Raw genomic sequence first — 20,854 nt, forward strand, 5'->3', positions numbered from 1 at the left:
GTTTTTCTCCGGTACCGGGAACCGAACTCACGACCTTGCGCTTGCCAGGCAGGCGCTTTGCTGCTGAGCTAAATCCCCAGCCCCCAGAACTGAGGCAGAGTGACACGTGTGCAGTTCTCTACTGAGCCCGCGGGGGAGTTCACTGTCACCCAGCCTGGGCTCACAGCATCTGTGAACATCTGTTTGAAGCTTTAGGAACTGCAGACACTGGTTTTGGTACCTGCTCAGGGAACAAGGCATGTTCAGTCAGGCATACAACAAAGCTGTCCTCTTCCCACCCCAGTCATTTTCCCCTTCAAAATAGCTTTTTGAGGTGTATAATGCTGCTCTCGAAACATTATCTATAAAGTGAAAAAAAAAAAGTTCCATTATTAAGAGTAGTGAAATTACTATATAATTTTCCAATTAATGAAATAAAACACTAACTGCATGCCCTCAAGTCTTACTTTCTACCTTGCACAGAGCATGGCCGCCTTGATCATCCTACACATCTTGAAAGTGGGCAGAGGTGAAATGAGCTGTCCCGAGCTGAAAGCTATGTACGAGGTGGGCTGGGAGACAGCACCGCTGTGCCTTCATGTCTGGGGTTGGCTCTACTGGTCCTTCTGGTTGATCAGTGACCCTGAGTGTTTCTGAGAGCCTTTGTTGTACACAGGGAGACAGCCACTAATTTGGCCAATTCCAAGCAGAAAAGCTCCAGTATAGATTTCATATCTGAGTTTTAAGTGCTGGTAAAAGTTGCATTAAGTTATCAAATGCACTGAGATCCTGGCTTCATCGCCAAGTGACTGTGGGGTTGGGGAGCTGCTCTGAATCCCAAAGAAAAGAGAAAGTGTTTTGTTTAGATGCTTGGGGAAAACGGGGATTGATCCAGTTACCTCTAAACTAATCTAATCCAGATGGCGTTCGCTGAATAGCTTTCTGAGGTTGGTACCTGGTCACCAAACAAGGTGTTCATTTTTGTAGGATTTGAAATGTTTGGTTGAAAAAGCACAGAGGAGCTGCTACCAAAGCTTTTGGAATAAAATAGTGAGTGTAACCTAAAGATTGGAATTCAAGATCAGCACAACACATTTAGAGTAATTTTAAAAAATTCATTACTATCATTATATTACTATTATTATTTGTGGTACTAGGGATTGAATCCAGGGCCTTTGCACTGAGCTACATTCCCAGTTCTATTTTATTTTTATTTTGATACAGAGTCTTTGTAGCTCGCTAAGTCAGGCTGGGATTTAACTTGCAGCTCTTTTGCCTCAGCCTCCCAGAGTGCTGGGATTACAGGCATGCATCACGACATTGACTGAGAGTAATTTTTAAATTGATTCCACTCTCTCTTTTCTCCTCTCTCCTCTCCTCATTCCCTTCTATCTACGTACATCAACAATAGATTGAAAATATCCTGAAAAACTTGTATCTGCACTGAACATGTACAGTTTTTGTTAGCGTTTTCTAAACAATGTAGTATAAACACTATTACACAGCATTTATATTGTATTAGGTTTTATAAATAATCTAGAAATGAGTTAAAGTATATGGGAGATAGGTTTTAAGCAAATATTGTGCCATTTCATATAAGGGATATAAGCATCTGACAATTTGGAGGTCTGCAGGAGCTATTGGGATACTTGGGGATTTGTTGTGTGCCTCTCCTGTCTGTACATGCATGTAAGAATTTTTCTTTTGAGACAGGGTCTCACTATGCAATGCAGGCTGGCCCAAACTCGCAGTGATCCTGCTGTCTCAGCCTCCCAAGTGCTGGGATTACAGGTGTATATGTATGGTTAGAGAAATCTTTAAGTACTGGGCAATGGGGGGAGCGGAGGAGGGTTAATTGGACCTTGCTGCTTACCCATTTACCTTTGCTCAGCTCTTGCTCTGATAGTTTCCCTCACCTGTTAATTCACTCAAAAGTGGTTTGTTGTTCTGCCGTCTGTCAGACTCTTTCTAGGTGATGGGGATGTAGCCAGAACCAAAGCAGGCTTCCTTCCGAATATTTACCATTCCAAAGGAAAGAAACAGGCCCTGTGTCTCTATGTATTACAGCACAACAAAGTCTAGTGCTTTAGGTGGTGGATCTGCCACCCGCACTCATAAATGCAACCGTGTGCCACATAATGACATTTCTGTCCACAATAGGCTGCATAGCCAGGGATATAGCTCAGTGGCACAGCACCTGCCTGGCAAGCGTGAGGTCCTGAGTTCAACTCCCAGTACCAAAAACAAACAAACAATCAAACAAACACAATAGGACAATAGGCTGCACACACAATGGTATCCTGTACAATTATAATATAGCCAGGTGTGTTGTAGAACACCCCAGGTAGGTCTGTGTTAGTACACTGTGATGTCTACACAACTATAAAGTTGCCTAATGACAGTCATCATCATGTATTCTTGGTTTTTAGTGATGCATGATTGCATGTGCGTGGGCATCTATGCAGAAAAACATCACTTAAAATTTATATGGACATATAGGGGAAAGCAGAAGGCTTGATGAATCAGTGGGTCAGTGTATAGAAACAGAGAAGACGGAGATGATGGGAAGAAAAATAAGGGATAGTTGGTGAGTTACTGTTAAAAACCAACATGATGTGGAAGAGCTCGAAGTCCAGGGTAAGCAGACACTGTCTCCGTATGGGTGGGACATGGCAGCCCGGTGTCGTGTGGCACTCCCAGAAAATGGAGAAATGCTCACTTCCTGAGACGGAAAAGTCGCAGAGCCAGGGTTTTATTGTCAAATCGTAGCGGACAATTTCCAGGTTTTATTTTTTCCATTATTGAGGAATTTGAGAGGATTTTCTTCCCATACACTTTGAGATCCCTTTAAATGCTTTTAAAACAGTGGTGTGGGATGGAAAGTTTATAGTTTTATGCCTTTGGAAATAGAATTATTTGATCTTAAGAGCATGGCTGCATTTGTTGAGGAGGGGTGCAGAGAAAGTGGATTTCAGGGGCTCGTGGGCTCAAAAGCAGCATAGCAGAAGCCAGCAGATGCATCCAGATTAGCACTTAGCTGATTCTTTTCAGGGTGCGTTGTGTTCATTTCTATAAAAAATGCTTCCAAAACCTCAGACCTGGGGCAAATGATTCATGGCATAATCCCCTTCATGTAAATGAGCCCTTCCCTTGGGGTAGATTTACAGAACATGAAAGCAAACATCACCCACTCTTTTCCCAGAGGTCTTAGTCCTAAAACCAAATCCTTCTCTCCTTTGGGGGTCCCTTTTCCACCCAGTTTCTTTTCCTTCTCATATCCTCATTACATGAGTCCATTTATTATTAGTGTGACAATCAAAATATTTCAGGATGGGTCATTTTATAAAGAAAGTGGGTGTATTTTGGCTCGTGGTTCAGGTCCAAGGTCAAGGGCCATCATGTCTTGGTGGTGACAATGTTTCCAGGCATCATGAGACGTTGCATGGTGACAGAAATAGAACACATGTGTGTCTACATCATCTGTTCTCTCTCTTTTTTTTTTGAGTCAAAGTCTCATTATAAATTAAGCTGGACTTGAACTCACTATGTAGCGCAGCCCGACTCAAACTTGAAACAGTCTTCCTGTCGCTGTTTGGTTTTTGAGACAAGATCTCACTATGTAGCTCAGGCTGGCCTCAAACTCACAGTGATCCTCCCTGCTTTAGCCTCTCTAGTGCTGGGGTTACGGGCAGGCACCACCACACCTGACCTGCTCTCTCTTCCTACAAAGCCATCAGCAGTAAATCTGGGGGAGTAGGAGGACTCCACTCGGATCCCCTTATCTAACCTTGATCATCTCCAAAGATGCCACCTTCAAACACCGCAGTCAGATTAAATTTCTACTCTTTTAATCCCTCAATTTTCATACTTGGACTCTTAGGAGACATACTCAAACCATAAGTAACCACAGCACTCATGTTCTCTTCTTTTCACATACACATCAACTCTAAAGGAGGCAAAAGTCTTCCATTTTATGGAGGAGGAAATAGAGCTACAGTGGCAATGCTGAATGTATCAGATAAGCCCTGCCGTAAGGTGTCCCAGAGCCCGAATTCCTTACTTGCTTGGAGCCCACTGCCTCCATTTCTCTCTTTGGCACAGTGCCACGCCAGCCTGCCCGCACTGCCCACCCCCCCACCCCCACCCCTCCATCAACGAGAGGTCCCATGAGCCCACGGCTTACGCTTTTGCCCATAAAATGTTTTAGTACTAGCATGGTAAACAGTATGATCAAGAGGCTAATTAATAAGGCCTCAAAGCCCTTTAATCTCCATACTAATTTAATTTATTTTAATTGTAGCTTTGTAGTAGCAAGGCCTCAACTCAAAGAAATGGTTCCCCTAATAAAGATAGGCGGTCACGTGGAATAGGGGTCGACAACCCCAACCCAAACCAGTGAGGTGTTTGGGTGAAAGGTTTTGGTGTTTCTCAAGTCTTACTGTCTTTCTACTTAACACCAGCACCAGCTGGCAGAGTGCTGGAGTACTCCTCAGGGTAGGCCAGCTCCTGAAACAAACACCCTCCCGTGTCTCCGTGGTACGGTGGAACAAACGATTATTTCCTGCTCATGCCACTGGCCTGTGCAACTGGAAAAGTGAGGAGGCTGTGCCCTGTGTGGTCTCTGAGGACCTAGGCCCCATCCCTCCTGTGCCTTCCCTGCTTCCTGTGGCCGCAGTCTGTTCTTTATCCATGTGGGCCAGCAGACAGTGGGCAGCAAGCAGTGGAGGGTCACGTGGTATGGGGTCCAAGGGCCAAGCCTGCAAGTGGCAGACATTACTTCTGTCTTCTTTCCGTGGCCTAGAGCCCTCCACTGGCCACCCTAATGCAAGGAGGAGTGCTAGAAAACATACTCCTCCCATCCAGGAATAAATCTTGTCTCTGCCCTCTAGACTCAGCTTATCTCTCTCCTCCTTTGTTTTGATTGGAGAGCTGAGCACATCACTTCTGAGCAATAACTACCTTGGTCATCCTCACCCCTTGTGATCACCCTCAGGTATCTAAGAAACAGGCTGATGGCTCCAGCTCTCTTTGGCATCAACCTCCAGGTTCAGCGTCTTAGTCCAGACTTGGGTCCAGACTAAGGACTTAAACTCAGGTCTAACCTCACTTTTTTGTTTGCTTTGGTTTTATGTTTTGCAGTGCTGAGGACTGAAGCTAGGGCCTTGAGCATGCTAGGCAGGTGCTGTACTACTGACCTACTCTGCTCTAACTGCACTTTGTGATCTTGTTGCTCCTGCTGTATGCAGCCCAGTCCTGGGCTCTTTACCTATCGGGGGGCCTCTCTTGCAGCCTCAGGAACACTGACTCATTGCCCTACACAAATTTGACAAACACAAAAGAGAAAAACCACCCTTTTCTGGAAAAGCACTTCAAACATGTAGAGACACCACTATTTGTGAATAAAAAGGTGTGTTCTCTTATCTGCAGTATTTACAAAACCAAGGTGCCACTTAATTGTAAAAAAGAAAGACAGGAGGAGGAGGCAAGGATATAACAATTGAATTCCATTCTCTTCCCAGAAGTAGGATTGTGAAATTGGTCCTTGGTGGTTAGGGGACTTGAGCACATGGTTGTGGGGCCAATGACTGATGTACCTACATCCTGTTCTCAGAGTGACTCAGGCAACTTCAGCCCTCGGGAAACCTGGATTTCATTAGAGAGTCTCTGGATTCAGAAAAGAAAGGGGCAAAGAATTCAGAGGCCATTTGGTCTCTTCCTTCTAAACATTACTAAACCTCATTATGTGGAAGAAAGAAAGAAGGGAAGGAAGGGGCTGGGGATTTAGCTCAGCGGCAAAGCGCCTGCCTGGCAAGCGCAAGGTCATGAGTTTGGTTCCTGGTACCGGAGAAAAACCCATTTCTGGACTATGAAGTCAGTTACCATGCTGTCTGCTTGTATCTCAGTTGTCCAGAGCCTGGGGGGCTCATTGAGAGCACTCAGGAGGCTGACACAGGAGGATCACTGTGAATTCAGAGCCAGCCTGGGCTGCATAGTGAGTTCAAGGCCAGCCTGAACTGCATAGTGAGACCCTGCCTCAGAAAACAAGAAACAAGTTGTTCGGCATTTTACCAATGGGAGCTCTATGTTAATTTGTGTTATTCAAGATTTATGACATCATAGTAATACCTTAGAGTTATGCAGTGGTTTATGGTGGGTGACAGGTGCTTATGCCTGTCATATCGCTCCTTTCTCCTAACAAAACTTGGGGACACCAATTCTGAGCAGTGTCAGTCATGTACCCTCATCCCAATTTGAACCTTAGTTTTGACACTTTTAATCCTTTGCTCTCCTCACCCCCATCACTGGCTTGCTCATGGTAAAGATTCTGAAGCTATCTAGGATTCTGAAATCAGCTGAATTAGATCCAGGTCTTGGTGCTGACCTATGCAGAGATCAAGTGACTGTTTTCTTAAGAACAATATATTTTACCAAAATCTATAGAGGGAAGGTTATAGCTGCACATGCACACACAAAAAGAATAGAGTGTTCCCCAATAAATAACCTAATGATGCCTCTCAAGGTCAAAAACAATCCCGATCTGAAAATTATAGGAGGAAAGAAATTTTAAAGATCAGAGTGGAAATTAATGAAATTTAAAGTAAAATGATCAGTGAATCAAAGAGTTGGTTCTTAGAAAGGGCGAGAAGGGGTCTGGGGATGAGGGTACAGGAGGGAGGGAGGAGGAGGGGAAGTACAAGGATCACGTGGCAATATGCACATGCAGCAGTTCAACCACAGTGAATGTATTTACTGTGTCCTGCAAAAGCATATTAACAAAACGTTGAGGAAAAAACAGTGTTTCACTTGAACCTGTAAATGCTTGCTGCTAAAAAGTGGGGGTTGGTCAATATGTGTGTTCGTTCTGGTCTCTGGAAGTCCCAGGACACACTGGTGTATCTACCTGTGAGAAACCCTGTGGAGCAGTGTGTTGACTTTGGTTTACCCCATATGTCCCATGCTTACTTCCTCTTTACCCCACTCTGTGTAAGCCATTATTCCCTGGGAATGCTTTGGGATACTTGCCATGACTCTTTGCAAATCGGTCATTGTATCACTCTGGTCCTTCTTTTAGTCATTAGATTGTGTATAAATAATTTTTCATCGTCAATGTTATAGGGATGATGATCCCAAGGATGACTTCTCTGTTTTTTCCTGAAGATGGAGGAGAACTCCTGCTGCTCTTTAGGGGCTTGCAGCAGAATTACGTAGAGGAACAGAATGAATAGAACATATATGCATCACACTGGGGATCTGTTAGGTAGGCTTACAGAATGGGAGGTGGGAGAATTCCCGATGGCCATCTGCATGCTGGGGAGCCACAGACCCAATAGCTGCTCAGTCAAGAAGATGAAAGCTGTAGTGCAAGAGGGATCAAGGTTGCAGCGCCAGTCCAAGGTCAAAGGTTAATGGTCTGGAAGCTCACTGAAGGTCACAGTCTTTGTTCAAAGGCTAAAGAAACCAGGACTTGGAGACTAGAGTCAAAGGGTGATGGACTACTTCCTTCTTTCCCTTTTTATTCTGCCCAGGTTACAAGCTTGTTGGTTTCTGCCACGCACAACCTGGCTGGGTCTTCCCTGTTCAGTTTGCTGATGCACACGTCAATCATCTGCAGACACGCCCAGAACTGTGCTTTATTAATCTGCTAGGCAATTTTTAGTGCGCTCAAATTAACATATGATTCATGGTCACAGAGCTCATTTCCCAGGAACTCTTCCTCCTTGTTTAAAAAATGAACACATAAGAACCTTTACCTGAACTACTCTTAAGATCTTCCCAATCCAAGCCTTTCAAGATATTCCTTAGGGAAAAGTTCCAGCCTGGTTGTAGCTAGGAGTATCTGCTGATCCACAGTTCAGCAGGGAAGAAAAGATCTTAGAGTTCCTCACAAGCTGTTCTCAGGCCCCTGAACTACATGAAGCTGACTGAGACAGTCTGTGACCTCCCATCACCCCCTTTCTACCCTTTAACCAGGATCACTATAGTGTCTCAGGCTATACTGGACTCCAACACCTGACTTTTTAAGAGTGTGCGCTTTCATCCTCTTTTAGGATAGTAAATACTTGCCTATAAATACAGTTAGATTATAAAAGGTCTGGCTGAGACTGTTAAGAAATAAAGCATTTTTGACTCATCCAACACAATGGAAAATTTGATCCAGACAGCTGTTAACCAAAAGCTGCATTCGTAGTTGGTTTGTTTTGTTTTGCTTTGATGTCTTCTTTTGAACTAGCCAAAAAAACCAAGGTGTGGGGAAGGTAAATGGCTCTGTTGAATGTGCCTGGCCCGCTGGAAAGAGTAGACTTGGTCATTGGGAAAATAGATACACACTGCAAAGGAAGTCGGGTTGGGAGTGCCTCATCTGCCATCTGCCCTTTGTTGGAGGCCAGTCTTCATAGAAGGCTGCTGCTCCACCCTGCATCCCACCTTCATCCTGGGATGCACTGATCCAGAGCACATCTGCACTCTCAGTCCTGCCATTCTCATTTCCAGCAACCTTTCCACCCACCCTTATTTCCAGAAACCTTCTCCACCCACCCCTTCCCCCTTTGGCCACTCTCAGAATTTTCTATGACTTGTGATTGCTCTACCCTCACAGGACTTTTGGACACAACTTCTGACCTCTCTGGCTTGCTGGTGTGATTGCCACAGTCTGGCGTTGCTGGTCCTCAGCAGAACTGATCCCCTGGGCCTCGCCCCTCTATATTCATTGCCTTCCCTGTATTTACATCAGAGCCCATGGCTCTGTTGCCGTCCTCACTTTCAAACTTGTTGAACCTCAACCCATGACAAGAAATATACTTCGTACATCACCTAGGACTCTCTGCACACATATTTACATATACACGTGCATATGTGCATTGTCTTCTTTCCACTTTAATTCCACCACAGGTACTTAAAAATTCCTCCCAGAATATCACATCTTAAAACTGTAGCCCTATAGCCTCCCTTCTCTTACCTTCCTCTGGTTGTTGTAAGAGTTGTTTATAGTAACTGTATTAGTCTCCTATGGCTACAGTAACAAATTATCACAAACTTAGTGGCTTAAAACAGCACAAATTTAATCTTACAGTTCTGGAAGTCAAAGTCTAAAATGAAGGTGTTGGCCAGGCCCTCTCCCTGTTTATACCATTTCCAGAGACCGTCTACACACTTAGATGCAAGGGTGCATGAATCCAACCCTAGTTCCACTGTTACATCTTCTTTTGATTTTGACCCTGATGCTTGTCTGTCTTTAAGAACTTGTGATTATATTGGGCACTTCCAGATAACCTGAGATAAGTGCTCCATAAAGACCCCAGACTTAGTCCCATCTGCAATGTACAGTGGTACAATGTAAGGTGACAGCTTCACAAGTCCTGGAGTTAAGACCAGTGGACATTTTTAAGGGATATTTTTCTGCCTATCGCATGAACCATTTTTATTTTTCCAACTTGCATTCACTTTTCAATCTTTTTTAAACAGGTTTATGTTCCCACCCACTGTCCAAAAATGATCTTTCAAGTGCTCCATGTTGCTTAAGCCAATGGGAAGCTTTAGTTGTCCTTCCTGATCTTTTGAGCTTCTGCTTATAGAATAACACTTGCAAAACAATAATATGATATGGGGTGGGGGCGGGAGGCTTAATCTGTTGCACTGTGCTTGGATGTTTTGATGTAAATGGTCCCAAGAGATCCAGTTCTGTTGAGTGGAGCTGGATCGTGTGACAAATAGCATAAAGAAAGGTAGTGGCCAACACAGCCAAGGATTCCTTCTCACCCCTATAACAGTCTGTGGAGCAGACAGGAATCTGAGACCAAGGTCCCTTCTGCCTCGTGGCTCTGCCACCCAAAGAGCCTAGTCATTTCCTTTAACTAGCCAGAGTAACCCATGTGGTCTTGAGGACAAACTGGGAACTTTGACCCTGTGATGTCTGAGAATTACTTTGACATTGTAGTCAGCTGGCCATTCAGCAGGGTTCTGGGAATGTTGGGGTGAGAGACAAAAAGTTCTAACAAGGAACCTGAAGAGAACTAAGTAGGTATACCCACCAGGGGTGGATGCTGGCCTAGAAGTAGCACTAGTGCTGCCCTGAATTCCCAGAGGCAGAATGAAGGCGGCCAGGATGGTCCGCGCTCAGCACTTTAGCAGAGCCCACCTGGGTTCCCAAAGGGAGACTCGAGGCCCAGGACCTTGGCAGTTTCGGCCTGGCAGGGTGCATTGTGAGGTTGGCAGTGCTGTTGTGGGAAGCAGGACACTCAGACTCACACTGGTGCCAGATGTTCTTCTGCTGTTCCTGTCAGCTTTGCCTCTCGAAGTGAACTAAACTTCAGCATCATTCTTCCGTAGTTTTTAAGGTGGAAATAAAAGTTCAGAAATGGAGCTCAGGCCTGGGTTAAGCCTACCTGTAGCTACTCCCAGCCTTCCTTCGTCAGAACGTTCTGGATGGGAAAATGGGACCACCCCAGGCCTGTCTACCTTGGTCTCTTAGACTCTGGCTTTCTTGGAAACCCAGAGAACTGGGCTGAGTGACTCTTGCCAGGAATTATGTTTCTGAGAGGATTTTGAAACTGAGCAGAAGTAAAGGAAGCACGGGTCATCGATGTGGGAATCAGGGTGCTCTGAGATGGCCTTTCCTCCTCCTAGCTCCTCCCTCTCGGAGGCCCATGGCTGCCAGCCGTGTCTCCCACACACCTCACCAAAAAGTCCCTGGCTGTGCTCCCAGCAGCCTTGCTGTTGACCTTGTGAGGTGTGAGAAGGAGGAAGGAATCTACATTTTGGATGAACCTTCCTTCCTCTTTTCTGAGAAATTCTCCAGACCCCGGTGCCTGTCAGCCTTTCCTCAGAGCTCCTCAGAGCACAGGCGGAGCACGGCCTTCTCAACCTGCCTGAGGAGAATCTGAGGACGCTGGGATTGGGAGCCCAGCTTAGCTTCCTGTGGCTGCTACAAAAAATTCCTAAATCTTTTGGGTAGCTGAACACATCAGAAATTTAGTCTCTCCCAGTTCTGGAGGCCAGAAGTCAGACATAGAGTGCTGGCTGCACCTTGTTCTCTCCGAAGGCTCTGAGGAAGACCCACCTTTGCCTCTTCTAGCTTCTAGTGGTGGCCAGAAATCCTCACTTTCCTCAGCTTGGAGATGCTTCTCTCCAGTCTTCACATGGCTGTCTTCCTTCTGAGTCTCCTCCTCCTCTTTAAGGATAGAACAGTTATACGGTATTAAGGGTCCCTCTATGTATGGCCTCATTTTAACTGACTCTATCTGCAGTGACCCTATTTCCAAGTAAGGTCATGCTCTGAGGTTGCTGGTGAACACACATCTGCAGGAACACTATCCAATCCACAGCTAAATCCCACCATCCACCTTCCCTTGCCCACTGCACCACATGTCTTCCTGGCAGGCCTTGCACAGCCCAGAGAACCCCACCTAGCTTTCCTATCCAGGGCCATGCTGGGCCAGGAGTGGTTTCCTGAGGTAGAATGCCCCCTCTCTCCCTTCAGGAACGTCTAGGAGATCAGGGAATGCAAGTCTCCTTCGTGACAGGCAGCCACATGCCTAGGGACACCCACTCAGCCTATTTTCCTCTTTAGAAAGGAGCTTCAGAACTCTGTCGCCCCTGGCCAATGTGCTAGTGCTTCCTGAAGGGGAAAATGCCCTCCTAGCCTCACAATGGGCCATCCCAAAACAACGCTCCTCACCCAGTCACGGCAGCTGCCTGCTCCTGCAGCCCCAGCTCAGACCTCATTTGGAGACCTTTTCACATCACCTTCTATGGAGGTTGCACTCCACCTCTTCCAGACCCAGCAGCCCCTTCTCCCAGGCACCCATGTCCTCCTGCTTCTAACCCATGAAGGAGTGGTGGGTTCCTGGTCCTCTTGTAACCCAGCTGAATATTTTCCAGGTTACCTAACCAAACTCCTGCAAAACCACACCGCCTATGCCTGTGATGGGGACCATTTGAATCTCCAGTGCCCTCGACATTCTACGATAAGTGTCCAATCAGCATTTTATGGGCAAGATTACCAAATGTGTACTTCCCAGCAGCCTGACTCCCAGAGGGAAGACAGCTTAAACTGTGTGGCACCCACCACCTTGCAGGTATTGCCTTTTGTAGATACGTTAAGATGATCAAATGGATCTCTCTCTCTCTCTCTCTCTCTCTCTCTCCCTCTCTCTCCTTTTCCTCTCCCCACTTCCCTATATATATTTGTGAAACAAACCTGATCCATGAAAATCCCAGTTATTCATAAAAATCACCAATTTTGCAAGTGAGCTGTTACTTGCTTCCAAAATAGTCCTTTGCCATACAAGTACAAATAGAATCCCTACCTACTGGCAAGCACCCTAGTACAACTGCAGTATGAACTTCCTTACAGGAAAACTCCTTATGGCAGAGAAGCACAGAGTAACCATGTTGGGCTTCAACCAGCAGGCCCACACCCCCCATGAATACACTAGTGGAAAAGGGATTCTTTGGCAGAAACAAGTTATCTCTGTGAAGCCGACACATGAGGTCACAACCAACTTCTTAGACAATGATCTTCGGAAGAAAAACATCAATGATTGTCTTCTGTTTTCTATCATTTGCTTCCCCGCTTGTGAATGATCATGCTGTCCGCACTTGGAGTTATTCTGAGCAGCCTCTGCTGGACTTGCCTTTCTTCTAGATAAAACTAGCAACTGTGGGGAGAGGATTTTAAGTCATTTGTGATGTGTATTTGGGAAAAGAATTGGTAGAGAAAATGGTGAAACTAATATTTTGATAATGGTTTTAGAATATTTATGGCTTTCACATGACCTAAACAATTATTCCACCATCCCGGGTCCCTCAGCACTTAGCTTGTTGGCTGAACTACTTGGTTTTAGACTTTTTAAAATGCCTCCTAAATCCCATATAAAAACACTGATGGCAGCATGTTTAGAGCAGATGTTAAGTTAGAAGTCATTTCCTATGATTTTGCCATAGGAAATGTGGATAAAGATACATTTACTAGGACTAAGGATAAATGGAAGTAGCTTTAACTGTGTTGTTCTTCCTAAGGTCCAAAGGAGAGAGGCAAAAATAATAGGATATGTAAAGAGCTTTTTGATTCTCACCCTATTTATTGCTTTTATTCCAAGAGTCATAGTGTTCAAGTAGCCATGTGATTTGTGAAAACACCAAGTAGTCAGACAGAGTGCATTTGAATGAATTTCCTTGACGTGGTTTCCATACATGTTTCTTTGGGAGGCAAGTGGTTGTTTCCTCATGTAACTTACCCTGCCCTAATTCCTCCCCGTGGTGCTCTGTTCAGAAGCCGCGTTCCTGTTAGCCCGCCCCACTCCACCACCAACTGTCCTGCCCCTCATCCCTAGTACCCACGCTACCTGCTGCCCTCCTAAACACGTGAAAATAGCATTGGCCAGGACCCAAAGGGCAGAAGTGCCTACTTGGTGCAAGTACGAACTCCTGGCAGGCTGGAGGCCGTGCCTTAGCCAGCTATCCCTGAGGGAAGAGGATGCTCCATGAAGCCGACAAGTTAGCATTTGTGGACACAGTTCTGATGCTGTTCGGAGGGCTCGCTTGCCAGAAACATCCCCATGCGCTGTTCTTTTATGCACAATCAAGAGGCCCTTTCCTTTATGACTTTGAAACTGTACCAGGTAGGGAGGCAAGGTGTTTCCTCAGAGGGGTGGTGCTTAAGGTAGAGAGAGAACAGGTTGATGTCCATCCAGGTGACCGCTACTGATCAAGTCCATGACAAAGGTCAACTGGAAGTCCTTCTCTCTGTAGTTTCCAGCTTGTAACACAGTTTGGAAACAGCTTATCCTGGGGCCCACTCTGGGGTTTAGCGGAGGACCTCCTCAGTCCAGTCCTGGAGTATTAAGTAGATTCATGGAACTTTTTTGACTGTATGTAGGGTCTTTTTTACCCAGACCAAACCTGAGACCTCTGAGTTTATCCCATGTAGGTTTCTGTTTGGAAACCAGGAACTGGAATAATAGCAGCAAAACACTGGACCCTTCTGTGAACCAGTGTGGGATGTTATGTGAGCTTCCAAGGGGCAGATTCATTCACAAATGAGGGAGTTGTTTGGAAAAAACCAGGGTGTTTGTAGGAAAGCTTTTAGACCAAGCGCTTCACAGAATGTGTCGGCATTCCACTAAGGGAATTGCTGTACAAGGGAGACATGGTTCTGTTTCCTTGAGTTTGGTCAGGGTGGGAATCAGCTGCTTAACTTTTATTGTTGGAAAGAGTTTGGGAGTCTGAGGCCTGCTCTTCCTACCCTGTGCTCCTGGGACTGGAGAAGGGCCATTTCTAAGGCTGACAACATATGCTATGATTCCGGATGGTCATTGTTGTTTTGGTTCTAAAGTCAAGGCCCCTCCTTGAAATCCCCTCCAGCTCAACACACAAAGAGGTAACGCTGGACCTCGCCCATGTCCCCCGGAGCCTCTGTATGTGGCACTTTACCAAAAGAACCAAGCATTGTGCCAGCTGTGGGTGTAGGGCACTGGCTGTCCGTGGGGTCTGGCTCTGCTCAATCAGGTTTCTCCCCATGGGAAGAGGCAGGCGACAGGCAGCCCGTCACCCTCATATGCATACTTCCAGCCGCACAGCTCCGGCTGCACAGGGCGGCAGCCCACTCCCCGGAGCTCAGAGCAGCCGGGTTTGGGGTCTGGCAGAGACTGTGTGTAGTTTACTGTCCCTTTTCTACCCCTCCTTCCTTCTAGAAGGTGCTGGATGAGTGCCAGAACCAGCGGGCCTGCCACCTCCTGGTCAATAGCCGTGTCTTTGGACCTGACCTTTGTCCAGGAAGCAGTAAATACCTCCTGGTCTCCTTTAAATGCCAACCTAGTAAGTAACTTCTGAGGGGGGCAGTGTGGTGTTTGGGGTTGGTTCCTGGCTTCACTGAAGCTCCTGATGAAAGTTATTTGCCCATGGCCTTTGTCCAACTTTGAAACTTCTGTTAATAGGTATGGGCTGGGATGTGGGGGGAGAATGTGCATCCTCAGTCCGTGAATTTAAGTTAGAATTTTTTTGTTTTGGTACCGGGAATCAAACTCAGGACCTTGCACTTGCCAGGCGAGTGCTTGTGCCACTGAGCTATATCCCTGGCCTGCAATGAATTTAAACTAAACCAATTCCCAGTATCTGAAACTCAATTGTACTGATGTGAAGAATAACTGGGGTGCACTCGCTTTCCCTCAAAATGAGCTAATTCTGCTCTTCGGAGACAGTCTTGGCGGGAGGTGAGGACCAGCCTCATGGATGTCACCAGACCCCATGGCCTCAGGTGCTTGTGGCCTTTCATCGAGAGCAATGGCTCCCTGAACCGTGTCTGCTCCTAGGAGAATGTGAGAGGACGTGGCCGGGGCAGTCCCTTTGATTCTGATCCCTGGGTTTTTCTCCATCGCCTTTTGCCATTTCTGCTGCCCATCGCTTTTGTGAGGCAGAAGTAATCACTGTTCAGTGAGAGAATCAGCTTGCAGGAGCAGAGGAGAGAGAAACCGGGAGAAACCCCAGGTAATCGCAGCAGGAGACACTGATGAACGACGCACTGAAGGAACCAGATGATGACTTAACCAGAGTGCAAGGGATACTAATTTACAGCTCTCCCTGCCACCCAACACAGCCACTTTTACTTGTGCACGTTGTTCTTTGTTGGTTCAAGGACTCTCAGAAACCCTCAGTGTTCCCCGAGAGTGGGGGCCTAGAGGGTGGAGGTGGGGGACAGTGCATACGCTTGAGAGATCCCTGATCCTCTCTGTAGCTGTACCCCAATACTGTGCATGCAGACACACTCACACATTCACTGCCACACTCACACTTCCATGTGGCTGCACACGCAATCACATACTCAGTACACCCCACGGACATGCACACTATCATGCACACGTATATCATCATACCCATACACCTTATTGTATGCACTCAAACACATCCGCACAATCATACACATCCACACTACCACACACACGCATTTGCACATGCACATGCATACACATACCCACCCATACTCCCATGCATACACAATCACAAATGTCCATAAGTAAGCCACACAGAGCACTGCAGAACAGCCTATCCCATCCACTCCAGGTACAGTTGACAGGCCAGGGACAATCACCTCCAGGTCTCGGTGCTCTTTGTGATCCTCCTGCAGCTGCACCTCAAAAACAAGATGCCCTTGACTGTGCCCTCGACTTCCAGGAGCTTTGCCTTCATTTTTTCCTTCTATCCTCCACTTCTCTCCTTCGTGGCAAAAAAGAATATCCCTCTCAAGAACCACCCTTGTTCAGATGTTAGCAGTCAATGAATCCAGGTGGTGAGAATATAGCTGTTTATTGTGATATTCTTTCACATTTCCTCAGCATTTAAAATTTTTTAGAGTAAAATGTTGGAAAAAACCCAGCCTCTTAGGGACATCAAGTAGTCCATGTAATATTGGCAGAGCCTTTGTGTATTACTCCATTTTCTGTGATTGTAATGAACTACCCGAGGCTAGGTAAATTATAAAGAAAAGAGGTTTATTCTGGCTCATGGTTCTGGCCCAACATCAAAGGCCTGCACCTGGTGATGGTCTTCTTGCAGAGTCCCGGGGTGGCTTTGAGCATCACATGGTGAGAAACAGGGAGTATATGTGTGTGTGTGTGTGTGTGTGTGTGTGTGTATGTGTGTGTGTGTGTACATGTGTGTGACTCCACTGGTCTCTCTCCCCTCCATATAAAGCCACCAATATCCAATCATAGGAGCTGTATCTGGATGACTTTAATCCTAATCACCTCTAAAGTCTCCAGTCTAAACACCATAGTCGGGTTAAGTTTCTACTATCTTAATATTTTACAGTGGGGCTTAAACTCCAACATGACTTTCCAACAGGACAAATTGCATTCAAGCCAGAGCACCTGGATACTTCCACGGTGGGCCACAGTCTCATTACACAGAGTACAGTTTAGTCTGGGTATTAATTTCGTCTCAGCCAACACTAAGTACCTACTGTGTACAGCTGTTGGGCCAAGTGTTCGGTTTGACGAGACCTCATGTTCCACAGGGGCTTCCTGAGTGGTGGTTCTGTCCTTTTCATACACCCCTTCCAGAGCAGTTTCCACCCTTTATTCAGCGAACATTTACTGAGCTTTCACATAGCTCTCTCCTTACCGTTGCTTATGTTGCAGCCAATGAAAACCTTTCCAGAGGGATTCTCTTTGTCCAAAAATACATAATGAAGACCCCCCACTCTCATGCCTCACCGTTTCTATGAAAGCCACATCACCATTTGGATTTTTCCTGTTCATTTGTGACTTGCTACACACACATACCCCGTCAAAAATGGAAACCATCCAGATGGTAGGGACTCCGTGGCTCACCATTGCGAGCCCAGCACAGCGTGGGAGTTCATGGTAACTATGCTCAGCCAGCAGAAGGCAGGTGTGGAAACCAGGTCTCACAGTCTCATGGGACTGGAAGTTCACGGTGGGATCACAGACATGCATGCAAGATCCCAAGTGGGGTCAGGGCTTCCACGGAGGCACTTGATACCGTGCACGCAGCTCATAGAAGGCATTGACCTCCGTAAAGGTTCAGCAGAACTTCCTGAGCAAGTGATCAGATCTAAAAACTACATGGATGGAGGTAGAAGAGCATAAGAAGAGCACCCCATCCTGAGTCTTGTGGCTGGAGGATGCAGGTGTCTTGGCACAGCCAGTGAGGGAGCCAGGGGTGAGGGTTCTGAGGCTAAGGGAGCAAGAAGGAGCCCAGGCTGGAGGGCTGGGGCAGGATCTAGAGCCCTCATGGCTGAGGAAGGGGTTTGGAGTCTGTCTGCCAGCTGGCCTTGCCAAAGGGCAGTGCTTGATGAGGTCGTGGAACCCCCGCTGGCTGCCTATGGAGAAGAGATGGGGCCGAAGCCCTGTGTGACCTGGCCCTTGGCAGCTTGGGGCCTCGCAGCTTGGGAGGTGGAAATGACACCTTGTCTGCGTCCCCTGTCTCTTTAGCTGCGGCCCTCCTACTTTCTGGGGCTCTTCTCTATCTCCCCAGTTCCACCCCTGTGTGACCTTCTGATTGCCCACTGCTATGTGCAGAGCGGTTATGCATGTCTCTCCCAGCTCTGCCTGTGTTCTATGAAACCTGCCAATTTTCCTGTCAAGTGCCACAAATCAGGGTGGGCAGGTTGGCTTCTTGGAGAGCTAGTTAAACACACTTCACTAGAAACATTTTTCCTTAGTGTGATTCATGTTCCTTCCACTCCCCAAAACTCAACCTTTTAGGGAAGGTTGGTTTCATCAGATGGGGCTTTAGGCAGTTCTGGGTTCATATTCCCTTCTTTGGTTAGCCACTGTGCGATCCAGACAGTGTTAGGACGTTTTTTGAGGCTTCAGGATTCCACTGTAAATGAAGATGGTGCCTCTTCTACACAGGACAATGGGGAAGACTGTAAATATGCAGTGTCATAGCGCAGGATTCACAATGGACTTGAGCTCAGTTGCTGGTAGCTGTTATCCCGATAAGGAGATTAAGGTGATTCTTGCCAAAGCTGTGAATGATTTAAAGGCAGTGGTGCACCAAGGACACACATGGGGAGTGGTGTGGCCTGTCCTGGGTGTGTGGCAGGGTGCGCTGCCGGTGCAGAATTTAAAACACAGTACTAGAGACCAATGTCTGTCTGCATTTTACTACCACCACACACTGGCCACGGCAAGCAATGCAGGTAATAAAATATTCTTATCCGGAGGGATCACTCCCCCTTTCCACATTGGAAAGGCCCTTGCTGATATGCAAATGTGTACAAATGTCCCCAATTTAGGATGGTGGCCTTCAGGATTTTTCAACTTTCTGGTGGTGCAGAAATGATAACACATTTAATAGAGCCCATCCTTTATATTTGTATTTCTGGGTTATTTACTTATTTATATTTTGGTGCTGAGGATTGAACACAGTGGATTTTGAGTTTTGAGCTTTCCTTGAACTAGCCATATGCAATAGGATCTTCTCCTGCAATTCTAGGCGGTGGCAGCGAGCCACAGCTCCCGCTCAGTCATTCGATCATGACCGTGAGCAACAGATACTGTACACTGCACTGGGCTCTTAAGCTATGAGGTTAGGTAGGTCAGGGGGTGTTAAAAGCATTAAATTTTGATTTTTAAGAGGGACAAAAACCTATTTCTGTTTTTAAAAAAGTGTTACAAACCAGGCACAGTGGTGCATGCCTATACTCCCAGCACTCAAAGAGGCTGAGGCAGGAAGATGACAAGTTTGAATTCAACTAGGACAATTTAGCAAAACCCTATCTCAAAACAAAACAAAAAAACACCACACAAAAGGGCTGTAGCTTGGTGGCAGAGTGCCACTGAGTTCAAACCCCCAGTCCTGAAAGCCAAAACCAAAACCAAAGAAGGCTTACAGTATTCTCAACTTGTGATGGATTTATGGGGATGAATCCCCATTGCAAGTGGAGAAGCCTCTCCATGTGTGTTATTAAAGAGAGACTGGGTGGCACATGCAGCCCTGTAATTGGTAGAACGGGGAAGGAGAATTTCATTGCTGTTGTCCTCTAAGCAGTGTTGTGATTCTGTCTTCCCAAGCTCCTGTTACTCTCCCCACCTGCTGTGCAGGAGTTTAGCTCTGGAAGGCTGCCCATCCCTCTACTCTGAGGGCAAATGAGAGCTCTAAACCCAGCTCCATAACAAATCCTAGTTCTCTAAGAAAAGTAGCAATTATGTTAGCAGTCCCATTGTCTTTTACAGCCCAGAAAAGTCACTCTTAGGTGACAGTGAGTTAGCACATTCCCAGGGAACCAAGTGACTCAACATCACACAACAGGAGCTCCAAGGAGGGAATGTGACTTGCAGGGGCTCCTCCCACTCCAGAAGATGATGTGCCTGTAATCTGGGGACAAAATCTCTGGAGGCCTTCCCCGTGGGTGTTGGGTTACCTTGGGTGGGTTTTGCTGGCATCTGAGGCTACTTTCAATGAATGGACCTTAATAAATCAAGGACAGGTAGCTACTAAGTGCATTTTATCATGTACTTAAAAGAAAATACTCTTGTAATTTAAAAAAAATTCTGAGTTAAGGAAAAAGAAAAAAAAAACCTAATCCCATTAAAGAGTTTCCAGTTTGCTGAGCTAAAAGCTTGGATTTCCCCCCATCTTCTCCTGCCCTTTTACTGGACAAACTGTTGCTGGCTGGGAGAGGCCTTAAACTCCCCGGTGTGTCTTTTGTGCCCTCCTGTCTACAGCAAATGCCATATTTACCCTGGGCCTTTAAAGTTTGGCAAAATGTTGCTGTTGGTGAGATTTGGCATCTACTCATACCCCGAGCAGAAAACTCCTGCCATTGTGTAGGACATGGCTCACGCTAACGAGTCACCCAGCTAAACTCAGTGTTCCTTTTATTAGAAAAAGAAAATAAAACTTTCTTCAGCTCCAAATGATGCTAAGGTTCCCACGAGCAGGCATAGGGCCTGCTAAACATTTCCTCAGCCACTGGTTTAACTTCATGGTGGTTCTCCTGTGTGTTAAATGACTAGAAGGGTGGGGATTCTGTAAGCATTGGTAACCTGGTTTCTGCTCTGAGCCTTATCCCCCAGACATATGTTCCAGGATCCCTATGGGATGCCTGAACTCTCCGTGTAACATGCTTTTTCTATATGCGCTTACCTATGATAAAGTTTAATTTATAAATTAGACACAGTAAGAGAGTAACAAAAATGGGCAATTAAATAAAACAACTACAACAACATACTGTCACAAAACTGCCAGCCTCAATACTCTAAAGCTATGGGGCCATTTTTAAGAAAAATAAGGGTAATCTGGAGACAAACAGTACAATACTCGACAATCAATCTGATATCCAACAGCCTCTAAATGATTAGTGGCAGAAGCCCCCCGCGCCTTGCGCCCAGGCAGCCAGTTCTCCGGGAGC

General features: G+C 46.3%; 1 protein-coding gene across 6 annotated transcripts in view; it reads left to right on the forward strand.

Annotated features, from left to right (window-relative positions):
- Positions 1-20,854, forward strand: part of Eva1c (eva-1 homolog C (C. elegans)) — a 108,874-nt gene that overhangs the window by 32,501 nt on the left and 55,519 nt on the right. For 4 of the 6 annotated variants that reach the window (XM_013504151.1, XM_005375669.2, XM_005375668.2 and 1 more), the window contains exons 2-3: positions 11,857-12,053; positions 14,670-14,793. The exons of 1 other annotated variant lie outside the window; for it this stretch is intronic. In XM_013504151.1, the coding sequence (XP_013359605.1) occupies positions 11,857-12,053; positions 14,670-14,793 (321 nt within the window). The remainder of the gene's footprint in view (positions 1-11,856; positions 12,054-14,669; positions 14,794-20,854) is intronic. One more of the 6 variants, XM_013504147.1, reaches the window with a different exon arrangement.

This window comes from Chinchilla lanigera, unplaced genomic scaffold (assembly GCF_000276665.1).
Source record: "Chinchilla lanigera isolate Chin_1 unplaced genomic scaffold, ChiLan1.0 scaffold00006, whole genome shotgun sequence".
Taxonomy (NCBI): Eukaryota; Metazoa; Chordata; class Mammalia; order Rodentia; family Chinchillidae; genus Chinchilla; species Chinchilla lanigera.